Source organism: Dendrobates tinctorius, unplaced genomic scaffold (assembly GCF_039654945.1).
Source record: "Dendrobates tinctorius isolate UK_male_01 unplaced genomic scaffold, ASM3965494v1 ptg000162l, whole genome shotgun sequence".
Classification (NCBI taxonomy): Eukaryota; Metazoa; Chordata; class Amphibia; order Anura; family Dendrobatidae; genus Dendrobates; species Dendrobates tinctorius.
Window position 1 is genome coordinate 72,380,103 of NW_027361829.1, and position 13,797 is coordinate 72,393,899.

The following is a 13,797-nucleotide window of genomic DNA, read 5'->3' on the forward strand; positions in this document are numbered from 1 at the left end:
TCAGATTAATAAAACCATGTGTGACTCTGCCATGCAGTACACCACTACATGCATGGAAAGCCTTCTTGGAAATAAAGGCTTATTTTGGCCATGGAACCTACTGAAGGCCAAGGAGAATACATACAAATATATATATATATAGCAAGTATCTCTCTCCCCTTACTTGCCAAACTTCACCTCCCTCCACAAGAGCATTTCTTTAACAAGTTAACATTTCTGTTATAAATGCTCACATATGAACGGTGGTTTGACTTGTTATAAACAGACACCGTAATCTAAGTCAGGCCAGATAGTCACCTTCACTATAAAGACAACTAGTAGAAGTTTATTGTAAGAACATTATTCATTGTAAATTGCACATAATGTTCAGAAATTAAAACAAAAGCCAACATAGGCAGCAACAAACATGTTTTAATACAACAAAAACATCAAATCAAGTGGAAAAAGAAGTTGACAGATCACTAAAACATTTCCATTGGAAATGTGCTAAAACCTTTTGTTCCAACCTACCATCTTACAGCTATTTTTTGTTTTGTTACTAGCCTACTCTTTACACACGTTCGATAATCATGCACAAAAGGACCTAGAGTTGAATGCTCAGACATATTAAAAGTCCTTTGTGCAAATTAATTGGGACAAAGCAAAATAAAACCAAGACACATTTTTGAATATTTAATAACATGTTATAATGCACTGTTACATACTGATTTTAGTAAGAAATATGTCCTCCATTAGCAGATGAGATTTTCAATGCATTTTGGCATTGATTCTACCAAGTTTTTGCATAAATTCTTTAATTCTTCATCATGGAACCACATTTGTATGGCACTGTTTATCATGCGTTCTTTGGTTGTACAGTTCATTTTGCCAAGACGTCTCTTCACAATGCTCCACAAATTTTCTTTAAGATTTAAGTCTGGTGAATTGCCAGGCCAGTCCAGCACTTTTATTTTCTTCCAGGAATTTCTTCACACTTGTAATTGTGGCATGGAGCCAAATTTTGTTGGAATGTCCCTTCAAATTTATGCATGAATGGCACAATAAAACTGTGTTTGGATGAATTCATCATACCATCAAAAGGAAATAAGCTCCCTGTACCATCAGCTGTAAAAAAGCCCCAAAACATTAGTTTGAGGGTGTTTTACAGTTTGCAAGCTGATCATATTCAACAATGGTTCATTTTTGCTTCTAACATTTGCTCTGTAACCTTGAACAAAAAGATGGCTTTCATCACTGAAAATTACCTTTTTCCACTGGCTAGTTGTCCAAGATTTATATTTTTTTGCCCATGCGACTTGTTTGCCTTCGTTGGAGATGTTAGTTTCTTTACTGGCTTTGTTGCCCTCCGACCAGCTTCCAGAAGCCTGCGCCGTACAGTCGAATCGCTAATATCAATACCTGCAGCGAACAAGTCTCTTTGGAGGTCTTTACTTGTTTTTCTTGCATTAATTTTACTATTTCTGACAAGTGTTTTATCAGTTCTTTGTGTCGTTTTCCTTTTTCTTCCACATTTCCCTTTTCGATTTGGAGAAAACGATCCAGTTTCATTGTGTCTGCGAATTATTCTTGAAACGGTAGATTTTCCAATACCAACGGTGGAAGCGATTTCTCTTGCAGTCAGACTTGTATGTTCATTAAGAGTAATAATTGTAAACCTCTTCTCTGGAGTAACATCCATTTTTACAGGCACAAATCACACAGAGAAAAAGTACACTAAACCACTCCTCACAGAAACAAGCTGTCAACTGAAGCTGAGGGGGCAGCTAGCTGTTATTTTCTGACTAAAACCAGTCAAACCACATTTTATTACTCAAGGTTGTACACTCACACCTGTTCAAAGCAGTTAAAACTGGTTTGAATCACTGACTGGTAACCAACTTACGATTTTACTTAAAAAAAATGCTTTGTCCCAATTAATTTGCACAGCACTTGTACTGCAAATATTCATTTATTTATTTTTGAGTGCCAGCCTTGGCAGGAGAGAATGAGGATATACAGTAATTTACATCTCAGAAACCATGGACCTTCAGCTGTTCTTCCTTAACAATGCCAATCTGCAAAAAAAAAAAAAAAAAAAAAGTGGAAATTACAAGTTCATGTTGTGCACAATAAGTTTACATCAAGTGGTTTACAACAGTTCATGTTAGTGCTTTAAATATCGCAATATCTTTGCACAACTCTTAACTACGAGAAGTTAACTAGCTTGGACTGCGGCAAAATTTTACAAGTGGGTGGAGCTTGGCCATGTGGGGGTGTTGACATGCACAATCAAAAGTGGAAATAACAGAAGTGTACACCAATGCCCGACTCCTGTACATTTCTTGCAGTAGAGCATGGCAACTAAAAGATGATCTTGCTCAGAGTTCGAATAAGAAGCGCTAAAAGTTCATTATAATTGGCACACTAGCCTTGATGACTCAGCCTTAGACTTAAAGGGGTGTCCTGGACCAAATAATTGATGGGTAAGCATCGTCTACTTTCAATTTTAAAAATGAATGAGATCAGTTGATGCCGAAGATACGGCCACTGCCTTTCAGGGCTTATCTACAGCATTTTATAATGCTGTAGATAGTAGGTATTGCAGGTCCGGGGCCTCCCATCTTCTTGCGATGCCGCCTTCCTGCTTGCTTCATCGCTCCCCGGCATCGCAATCCTGTGCAGGCGTACTTTGCTGCCCTGTTCAGGGCAGAAGTACTGCAGTGCGTAGGCGCTGGGCCTCTGATCTTTCCCGGCGCCTGCGCACTGCAGTAGGAGCGCAATGCCTGGGAGCCATGAAGCAAGCAGGAGGACAGTGTTGCAAGAAGATGGGAGGCACTGGACCCAGACCTGCGACACCCATCAGACCAGAAGCACCCTCCCCAACCAAGTATAATAAAATTTCTCTCAAATTTCAGGTCGGACCGGATGCTTATTTACAGCTTTATAGAATGCTGTAGATAAGCCCTGAAAGGCAGTGGCACAGGTTCCCTTTAAAGACAAAGATTAGCCATTTAGAATTTCTTCTATATAAGTTAATGAGAATGACAGACACTTAAGGTGTGCAGGAACATGCAAAAACAGAACAGTGGGTTTAAAATTCCCCCAAAAGATAAGGCTTAACGCCAACTAAAAATTGATGCAATCAGGAGAGATCATCTAATGGGCAAGAAGTGCAAAGATTAACATACCAATAGAGGTTTTTTTGCTCATCAAGGTTGTCCAGAAGTTGTGACTTGGGATCTTCACTCCTATTTTGCCTAGCTCAATATAAACTGGTTGAGCAGGGGCATACCACCAGAACTACTCATTAATGACCAGCTGTGGTATGCCTTGCACCAGGAATTTTACCCTAGTGCCTGTCTGAAGTTCATGGTGAAGCACATAGCACTTTTCAGACACTGGATTCATAAGGAGGCACACATCTCTTAATGGATGTTTGACTTAAACAACCCTCATCAAGAATTGCATGAACAATGCTCGTCTTGATGACTAAGTCCTTATTAAGAATTATTAACTTGTTGCTGTCAGGAGTCATTTGCTTTGAGTTTCCTGACCAGTAGCTCAGAGTCCACTAGAACTGCAGCAGAGTTTCTTTTTTTTCCTTTTATTACCTTCCCCTTCTGCACCAGAAAGATTTCTCTACAAAAGTAGACTAAGCATATTCAAGACAGTCTTTGCAAACAGCAACACATGCACCTTTTCAGAGCAGAATACAAAATAAAAGCTGCTTTATGACTGGTTGCCATGGGCAGCAAAGTATTACTTTAGCCTGTTTTATAACTGTTTATGGTAAGGGAGAAGGGTACAGCTTTGTAGAAAGGGCAGGAGTGAGCAGCTAGGATGGATTGGATACATTGACTTCCTGTAAACAGGATGACCACATCCATTCCACATTTACTAGTGTGGTTGTCAAACACAGAATTCTTAAGGGTCAGAATGTATAAATGTAACGGATGGGATGAACTTTAAACTGATATATTGCTAGCTCACAATAGTCTAAGGAAGGAGTTGCTGCAGTGCTTAAAGTCATATGAATTGATTTGTAAGGAGTATTAAAAAGGAATAAAAAAAATCTTCCCAAGGTTCAACAGTAAGAGCAACTCAAGTCCTTTATAAGCCAACCAGGACTACTTACCTCCATAAGAAACTGACAGATGTTTTTCCTTTGGTCACCCTGAAGTTGAATGACTTCACCGTATTCTGGATGTTCAATCACAGTACCATTACAGGCAAACTTCTACAAAGGTAAAGGAAAAATAAAAGCTGTAACAAAAGGGTCACTTCATAGCAATCTGCATTTTATTACAGTGTCTGCTGAATCATCAGTACCATAGCCAGTTTATTATGTAGTTAGAAAAAGTCAAAGTGAAACAGTTACCTTCTTAAAGGCTTTTACAAGTTTCTTTTTGTCGTAATCATCTGCAATACCCTGTACAGTGGTCAGAGTCTTTCTGCCGTTTCGTTGTTGAATTCTTATATGGATATAATCTTCAGTCCCTGCCGGGAGTAAGTCGTCACCCTTAGTTGCATCAGCAAAGGGGTCTGAAAGAAAATACAATTTTATGTATGCAGGTTTTGTTAAGACAGTTTAACCCCTTAACGGAGGTATTTTCATCTTTGTTTTTTGCTCCCCCCTTCTTCCCAGAGTCATAACTATTATTTTTCGGTCAAAAGGCCATGTGAGGAGCTTGTTTTTTGTGGGACAAGTAGTACTTTTGAACAACACAAATGGTTTTAACATAGCGTGTACTGGAAAACGGGGAACAAAAATTCCAAGTGCAGTGAGAAAAAAAAAAAAAAAAAAAATTCCACACTTGTTTTGTTTTTTTACCATGTTCACTAAATGCTAAAACTGACCTGTTATTATTCTCCAGGTCACTACAGAGTTGATAGACAGACATGTCAAGGTTCTTCATTTAACCCCTTCATGACCCAACCTATTTTGACCTTAATGAACTGGCCATTTTTTGCAATTCTGACCAGTGTCGCTTTCTGAGGTAACAACCCAGGATCGCTTCAACGGATCCTAGCGATTCTGAGATAGTTTTTTCGTGACATATTGGGCTTCATGTTAGTGGTAAACTTAAGTCGATAATTTTACGTTTGTGAAAAAAACGGAAATTTGTTGAAAATTTTGCAATTTTCAAATCTGAGTTTTTATTCTGTTAAACCAGAGTTATGTGACACAAAATAGTTAATAAACATTTCCCACATGTCTACTTTAGATCAGCACAATTTTGGAAACACTTTTTTTTGCTAGGAAGTTAAATTATAAGGGTTAAAATTTGACCAGCGATCTCATTTTTATAACAAAATTTACAAAACCATTTTTTTTTTTTTTTTTTTTTAGGGACCACCTCACATGAAATCACTTTGAGGGGGTCTATGACAGAACATACCCAAAAGTGACACCATTCTAAAAACTGCACCCCTCATGCTACTCAAAACTACACTCAAGAAGATGATTAACCCTTCAAGTGCTTCACAGGAACTAAAGCAACTTGGAAGGAAAAAATAGGATGTTTTAATTTTTCAAACAAAAATTCATTTAGCATCAATTTTTTCATTTTCACATGGGCAACAGGATAAAATGGATCCTGAAATTTGTTGGGCAATTTCTCCTGAGTACACTGATACATCATATGTAGTCATAAACCACTCTTTGGGCGCACGACAGAGCTCGGAAGGGAAAGAGCGCCATTTGACTTTTTGAATGGAAAATTAGCTCCGTTAGAGGACACTATGTCACGTATGGAGAGCCCCTGAACATTGGAGCTCCCCCTCAAGTGACCCCATTTTGAAAACTAGATACTGCAAGGAACTTATCTAGATGTGTGGTGAGCACTTTGAACCCCCCCCCCCCAGTGCTTCACAGAAGTTTATAACGCAGAGCCGTGAAAATAAAAAATTTCCCACAAAAATAATTTAATCCCCAATTTTTTATTTTACCAAGAGTAACAGGAGAAATTAGACCCCCAAAGTTGCCGTGCAATTTTTCCTGAGTACGCTGATACCCCATATGTTGGGGTAAACCACTGTTTGGGCACACGTCGGGGCTCAGAAGGGAGGGAGCACCGTTTGACTTTTTGAATGCAAAATTGGCTGGAATCAATGGTGATGCCATGTCGCGCTTGGAGACCCCCTGATGTGCGTAAAAAGTGGAAACCCCTCAATTCTAACTCCAACCCTAACCCCAACCCACCTCTAACCCTAATCCCAACCCCAACCGAAGAATAAAAATATATTTTATTTCATTATTTGTTCCTACCTATGAAGGGGTTATTTACTATTTTTTTTATTTTGATCACTGTGATAGGGTCTATCACAGTGATTAAAATGTACCTGGAAATAATGAATCTGCCGGCCGATTCGGCGGGCGCACTGTGCATGCGCCCGCCATTTTGGAAGATGGCGGCGCCCATGGACGATGCAGGAGGGACACCGGGACTCAGGAGGTACTGGGGGAGCGGAAGGCAGGGGGAGCAGATGTCGGTGGCAGGGGCATATCGCCCCCATCGGTCGGTGGTGGGTCTGATCACTGTCTCCAGCCATGGCCGATGATATTGCAGCATCGGCCATGGCAGGATTGTAAAATATTTCACCAAGTTTCATTGGTGAAATACTACAATTGCTCTGATTGGCTGTTGGAAGTGAAACAGCCAATCAGAGTGACCGTAGCCCGGGGGGGGGGTTATGTAGGCGACATGGGTCAAGAAGGGGCTAAGTGGTGAAAACAAAACACACATTTGGCATTTAGAATTTTCTCGCTCTGCAGTTTACTAATGGGGCTTATTTTTTATATAGATGGATAGAGGTATTCTGAATACGGCGATACCAAAGGTCTGAATTTTGTGGTTTTATTTTGAATGGGGAGCGAAAGGGGGGGGGTGATTTGAACTATATATTTGTAAAAACTTTCACTTTCTGCATGCTTCAGTAGTCTCTTTAGGAGACTAGAAGCTGCAGTTGTCTGATCAGTTCTGCTACATACAGGCAATCAGAACACCTGCATGTAGCAGAAATGCTCACTTGCTATGACAACCACAGAGTGACCAGCGATAACTTGATATGGGGGGGGGGGGTCACCGTTGTCCAATTTGTCCTGAGTACGCCGAAACCCAGTATGTGGGGGGTGGGGGGAAACCACTGTTTGAGCACACAGCAGGGCTCAGAAGGGAAGGAGCACCATTTGACTTTTTGAAATGAAAATTAGCTCCAATCGTTAGCGGACACCATGCTGTGTTTGGAGAGCCCCTGTGTGCCTAAACATTGGAGCTCCCCCACAAGTGACCCCATTTTGGAAGCTAGATCCCACAAGGAACTTAGATGTGTGGTGAGCACTCTGAATCCCCAAGTGCTTCCCAGGAGTTAACGCAGAGCCGTGAAAATAAAAAAATCATTTTATTTCCTCAAAAATGATTTTTTAGCCCGCAATTTTTTTTATTTTCACAAGGCTAACAGGAGAAATTGGACCCAAAAGTTGTTGTCCAGTTTGTCTGGAGTACGCTGGTACCCCATATATGGGGGTAACCACTGTTTGGTCACACGTCAGGGCTCAGAAGGGAGGGAGCACCATTTGACTTTTTGAATGCAAAATTGGCTGAATCAATGGTGGCGCCATGTCGTGTTTGGAGACCCCCTGATGTGGCTAAATAGTGGAAACCCCTCAATTCTAACTCAACCCTAACCCCAAAACAAGGGGGGGGGGATTTTCTTTAATTTATTATTTGTCCCTACCTATGGGGGCGATAAACAGGGGGTTAATTTACTTTTTTTATTTTGATCACTGTGAAACTGTCACTGAATGAATGAATGAATGAATGAATGAATGAATCTGCTTGCCAGCAGATTCGGCGGGCGCACTGCGCATGCTCCCGCCATTTTGGAAAATGGCAGCGGGACACCGTGCCTTGGAAGGTACCGGGGGGGTGATCGGAAGGCGGTGGGGAGTGGAAGGAAGGGGGGGGGGGGAGCAGATGCTATTGCAGCATCGGCCATGGCTGGATTGTAATATTTCACCAAGTTTCATTGGTGAAACATTACAATTGCTCTGATTGGCTGTTAAAAGTGAAACAGCCAATCAGAGCGATCGTAGCCACGGGGGGCTAAGCCGCCAATACCTTCACATGGCCAGTCCAATAATCCATTACTGAGAAATCTGTTTAAATTTATGTGCAAATGAGGCAGCAGATCTTAAGCCTTTGTCATTCCAGCTGTCATGATCCAGCGTGGATATGACAGATTAAATGGATAAGTGAACTTTTGTTTCCCTTTGGCTTGGTGCCAAAGTGGGTTGATTGCCCCCGGTGGCCATTAGAATTATTACACGTGGTATCGTTCATTCTAAATTGCCCCGTGGTGGTGAGCGGTAGTGCACTTTAGTTTCTTTGGTTTAGTGCACGTAATTATAAATCAGGTGTTAGGCTCTATAAAAGAGTTCAGGTGTGTTTGATGACTGTTGGTGATATTGTGTTCGTCATTTGGGAAGCAAGCCTGGGTGATGAAGGAGCTGAATATGAGTCCTGCGCAGCCCAGCCAGAGGGGACGAGTGGCAGCTATGTGGTCTGCAAGAAGGGCTGGCATGGCGTGGTGGAGTCACAGTTTATGGTGTCGGCAGGAAGTGCTTGCATGGCTTGATGGAGTGATGACTATGGAGAGAGTTGCACTCAGCATGTGGGACTTGGTTGCTGAGAGCTGGACTCAAGCATGCTTGACTTTTTCGGCAGGAGCTGAACTCATCTTTGGGACTCTGTTACTGGACTCTGCTCCGAGGCTGCACTATGGTGATGGATCCAGGTGGAGGAGAAGATGCACACAGGTGGTGGGCTCTGTTGCTAGGTGCATACGCAACAAAGCAAAGCTAAGTGGTGTTTCCCCTGTATTGTCATTTTCCCTCATGCGTGTTTAGTGCAGTGGTGGGATTAGTTTCCGCACCGACCAATTCCCTAGTGAGGGTTTAGGTTCAGGGCGAGCTAGGGTTTTTAGGTTCCTGTGCGTCGCCCGGTGCAGAACCAGCATAGGGAACATTAGGAGTGCAGGGACACTGGCTCAGGGGAGTACAGGAGGTCTCCACTTCCCTATTGCAGGGCCCACCATTGTTAATGTTACCCAGGTTCCCCATTATTTAAATTCACCTTACTGGAGGCGGGGTTTGCAGATGGTGTCACTGTGCATCGGTCAACAATACAGCGCACTTTGCACAAGGAGAAGCTGTATGGGAGAGTGATGCGAAAGAAGCCGTTTCTGCAAGCACGCCAAACAGAGTCGCCTGAGGTATGCAAAAGCACATTTGGACAAGCCAGGTACATTTTGGAAGAAGGTCCTGTGAACTGATGAAACAAAGATTGAGTTGTTTGGTCATACAAAAAGGCGTTATGCATGCGCTGTATTGTTGACCGATGCACAGTGACACCATCTGCAGCAAGATGATGCTGCAGGTCTTTGGAGGTGGTCTGTGAATTGTCCTTGACTGTTCTCACCATTCTTCTCTGCCTTTCTGATATTTTTCTTGGCCTGCCACTTCTGGGCTTAACAAGAACTGTACCTGTGTTCTTCCATTTCCTTACTATGTTCCTCACAGTGGAAACTGACTGGTTAAATCTCTGAGACAACTTTTAGTATCCTTCCCCTGAAAAGCTATGTTGAATAATCTTTGTTTTCAGATCATTTGAGAGTTGTTATGAGGAGCCCATGATGCCACTCTTCATAGGAGAATCAAAGAGGAGAACTACTTGCAAGTGGCCACTTTAAATACCTTTTCTCATGATTTCATACACCTGGCTATGAAGTTCAAAGCTCAATGAGGTTACAAAACCAATTTAGTACTTCAGGAAGTCAGTAAAAAGTAGTTCGGAGTGTTCAAATCAAGAAAATGATAAGGGTGCCCATACTTTTGCACCGGTCAAATTTTGTTTAAATGCAGATTGCACATTTTCTGTTAGTACAATAAACCTCATTTGAATCCAGAAATATAACCGAGTCCATCAGTTATTAGATATATGAAACTGAAATACCTGTTGCAAAAACCAAAATTGTTATAAAGAAAAAAGGTTAACATTAATAGGGATGCCCAAACTTTTACATATGACTGTATGTGACCGAAATAGCCACGGGCGGAACTGCGATCTGCCTGCGGCTATTAACTAGTTAAATGCCGCTGTCAAACTCTAGACATCCAGCTGGAAATGCGCACACCGGTGACATGCATCACGTGATTGCACCCCCCCCCCCCCCAATTTCGCCACAAAAAACTGTGAAAAACTTAAGTCGAGTATAAGCCTAGGGTGGAAAATGCAGCAGCTACTGGTAAATTTAAAAAATAAGAATGGATACCAATAAAAGTAAAATTAATTGAGACATCAGTAGGTTAAATGTTTTTGTATATCCATATTGAATCAGGAGCCCCACATAATGCTCCATACAGTTCATGATAGCCCCATAAGATGCTCCATAGAATAATATGCCCCATATGCTGCTCCATAAAGGTTATGGCCTTATAAGATGCTCCATAGATTATGCCTCCATAAGACGCTCCATAGATTATACCCATATATGCTGCCCCCATAAGATGCTCCATAGATTATACCCCTATATGCTGCCCCCATAAGATGCTCCATAGATTATAGTTGCCCCTATAAGATGCTCCATAGATCATACCCTTATATGTTGCCCCTATAAGATGCTCCATAGATTATACCCCTATATGTTGCCCCTATAAGATGCTCCATAGATTATGCCCCCATGTGCTGCCGCAATAAAAAAAAAAAAAAAAAAAAAAAAAAAAAAGTGACACTCACCTCTCCGTCGCTCTGGGCCAGGTGCTGCTGTCACCTGAGATTCACCTGTCCCCCAGTCCATCGCTGCTTGCTTCTGTCTGGTATATCATCTGCCAGTGACGTTCAGACTGCAGGGTGCGCAGCGCGCACTAGCCACGTCACCGCGCCCTCTTCTGTCTGAACGTCACTGACAGATGACGTGCCAGACAGCAGCAAGCAGCGATGGACCCCGGACAGGAGAGTATTGCTATACTTACCCGTCCTGGCACGGTCTCTGCAGTCTCCAGTTTCTCCTTCTCCGCGATCTCCCTTCCTGCCTCCAGCGGTCACGTGGTACCGCTCATTAAACTCATGAATATGCGCATATTCGTGAGTGTAGTGAGCAGTACCATGTGACCGCTGAAGGCAGATCGTGGAGAAGCTGGGGGCTACAGAGACCGTGCCAGGACGAGTAAGTATGACCTGACACCCCCCCACCCTGGTGTATATGAGTCGAATATAAGCCAAGAGGGGGACTTTCAGCCAAAAAAAAAATGGGCTGAAAATCTCCGCTTATATATGGTACTGCAGCATGCAGGCACCAGGATAGGTCAAAGAGCTCGGGTGCATGTGCACTGCAGTAGTTTACTCTGCCCTAGTCAGGGCAGAGAAGTATGCCTCAGCAGGAGCGCAATGCATGAGAAACTGGATGACGCACACAAAGCATGGAGGACGGCATCGCAAGGGAGATGCCGATCCAAAAAGAGCAACACCCATCGTACCTCCCAGGAGATTAAATTAGAAGTCTTTTCTTATCCCTTAGGTTTCGGGCAGATATACAGCATTCTATAATGCTATCAACATTGAAAGGTGGTCATATTTCTTTATTCACACCAGGTGACAGGTTCCCTTTAAGTACACCCCCCTGGGCCCATTAGTGTTTACTTTATTTAAAGTGGGTGGCAAACCCTTTAAGCAATATTTGATTGAGGACCCTGAATTGTTGCTCAGTGATCAAACAAAACACTTATCTGAGCACATCGGCCCCAAGTTATCATAATTGCAAGGTTCACAGCCTGTACAGTGGCCAAGCATCCTGTGATTATCAGATCCAGGCAGTGTACACATCCCTCCCTGTACCTGCCCCAGCATCTCTGCCAGTGCTTGTAGTCAGTACACCAAGCCACTACTCAACTTCTGACTCCCAACATGTACATGAAGTGCAGCAAAGATTAATCTCAGCTAGGAGCCAAGATCCTATATCAGGAACAGAACAGACATTTAAAGGACATTTCATAACTTTTTCAAATTATGAAAATATTTACAGCAAATCATGCATTGATTGTACAGGGTCAGCCATTTATATTGATACACCTAACTAAAATGGGAATGGTTGGTGATATCAACTTCCTGTTTGTGGCACATTAGTATATGGGAGGGGGGAAACTTTTCAAGATGGGTGGTGACCATGGCGGCCACTTAGGATCCAACTTTGTTTTGCAATGGGAAAAACAGTAAGGTTCTGCAGGAGCTGAGGTGTGCAATATCAGATTCTGCAGAACAGTAGGAGGTTCTTCCCCCCGCTAGTTTTGATCCTGGCTAAAACAGTTTCTTATAGATATGATGAACCCTCAGGTAACCCTGAATGAAGGTCTCTCTGCTCCTGCCCCCGTGAACCCCTCCTCGCACCTGCCCCCCTGCACCTAGCCCCTGTGAACCCCTCCTCGCACCTGACCCCAGCCTCTCTGCACCTACCCCGTGAACCCTTCCTCACAGCTACCCCCGGCCTCTCTGCACCTAGCCCCTGTGAACCCCTCCTCACACCTGCCCCCAGCCTCTCTGCACCTAGCCCCTGTGAACCCCTCCTCGCACCTGCCCCCGTGAACCCCTCCTCGCACCTGCCCCCGTGAACCCCTCCTCGCACCTGCCCCCGTGAACCCCTCCTCGCACCTGCCCCCGTGAACCCCTCCTCGCACCTGCCCCCGTGAACCCCTCCTCGCACCTGCCCCCGTGAACCCCTCCTCGCACCTGCCCCCGTGAACCCCTCCTCGCACCTGCCCCCGTGAACCCCTCCTCGCACCTGCCCCCGTGAACCCCTCCTCGCACCTGCCCCCGTGAACCCCTCCTCGCACCTGCCCCCGTGAACCCCTCCTCGCACCTGCCCCCGTGAACCCCTCCTCGCACCTGCCCCCGTGAACCCCTCCTCGCACCTGCCCCCGTGAACCCCTCCTCGCACCTGCCCCCGAACTCTCCGCATTCCTCAGCCCTTCTGGTAGTGTACATGCCTGTAACCAGCACTGGAAATGACAGGTGTCGCATTCCTCCCTACATAGGACTCCCACAGCGCCCTGTGCAGACAGAAGGGTGGGGTGGTCCTCCGGCATGTAGGTCCCTAGCTATCTCCCATTAGAGCCCAGATAAGAGGAGACATCCCGGCGCCTCCTCTAACACATGTCGCCATTTTGTGACTGGAGACATAGATGGAGTGTGAGGTAAAGCCGGGATGACGGCGCGGTCCGGCACGAGTGGGGAGGCAGAAGCTTCTCTCCCGGGCCTACAGCGCAGTACAGTCGCCGTGACTACTCACCGAAAGAGTTGAGGTTCTGGATAGAGGACATGCGATATTATTACGTGCACGGAGTGCAGATGAAAAGGCTGGCGGCGGCCGGAGCGGCGATGAAGAGCAGAGTAGTGCTGGTGTGGAGAGCGCGGGCACAAAGACGATAGCTGTGTGAGGAGGGGAGAGGCCGGGGACACGGACTAACGAGTAGAGACGAGGCCTAGAAAAGCCGTAACCTGCTCGCTTTGCAGTCTAAAACAAAATGGCCGTGTTGCGGCTTTTGAGCTGCTTGTTTAGCCACCGGTCACATGTTATACACACCCTAATGTGATGCCATGGGAGTTGTAGTTCCTAGTAGTCTACGTGTACAGGGACTTGAGGGAGGCGGATGCAGGAATTGACTACAGATCCCAGAATGCAGTGCTCTAAATCGAAAGACGCGGCTGGTTGTACTGAGAGGAGGAAGGGCTGGGTGTGAGCTACTGACGGGTGGAGGAGGGGCAC

At 44.4% G+C, this 13,797-nt stretch overlaps 1 protein-coding gene across 1 annotated transcript; it reads right to left on the reverse strand.

Annotated features, from left to right (window-relative positions):
• Positions 1–298: 298 nt before the first annotated feature.
• On the reverse strand, positions 299–13,572 carry EIF1B (eukaryotic translation initiation factor 1B). Its single transcript, XM_073550107.1, has 4 exons — positions 13,321–13,572; positions 4,358–4,521; positions 4,115–4,216; positions 299–2,054 (listed from the first exon to the last, which is right to left on the reverse strand). Exons 1-4 carry the CDS (start codon positions 13,349–13,351, stop codon positions 2,010–2,012), a joined length of 342 nt encoding a protein of 113 aa, XP_073406208.1. The 5' UTR covers positions 13,352–13,572; the 3' UTR covers positions 299–2,009.
• Between the last annotated feature and the right edge of the window lie 225 nt (positions 13,573–13,797).

Excerpts from the sequence above, each read along its gene's own strand:
- EIF1B (XM_073550107.1), bottom strand. The coding sequence starts at position 13,351 with ATGTCCTCTATCCAGAACCTCAACTCTTTCG. Across the intron at positions 4,522-13,320 it reads CCAGAACCTCAACTCTTTCG|ACCCCTTTGCTGATGCAACT; the intron begins GTGAGTAGTCAC and ends ATTTTCTTTCAG. Across the intron at positions 4,217-4,357 it reads TTGTAAAAGCCTTTAAGAAG|AAGTTTGCCTGTAATGGTAC; the intron begins GTAACTGTTTCA and ends TTACCTTTGTAG.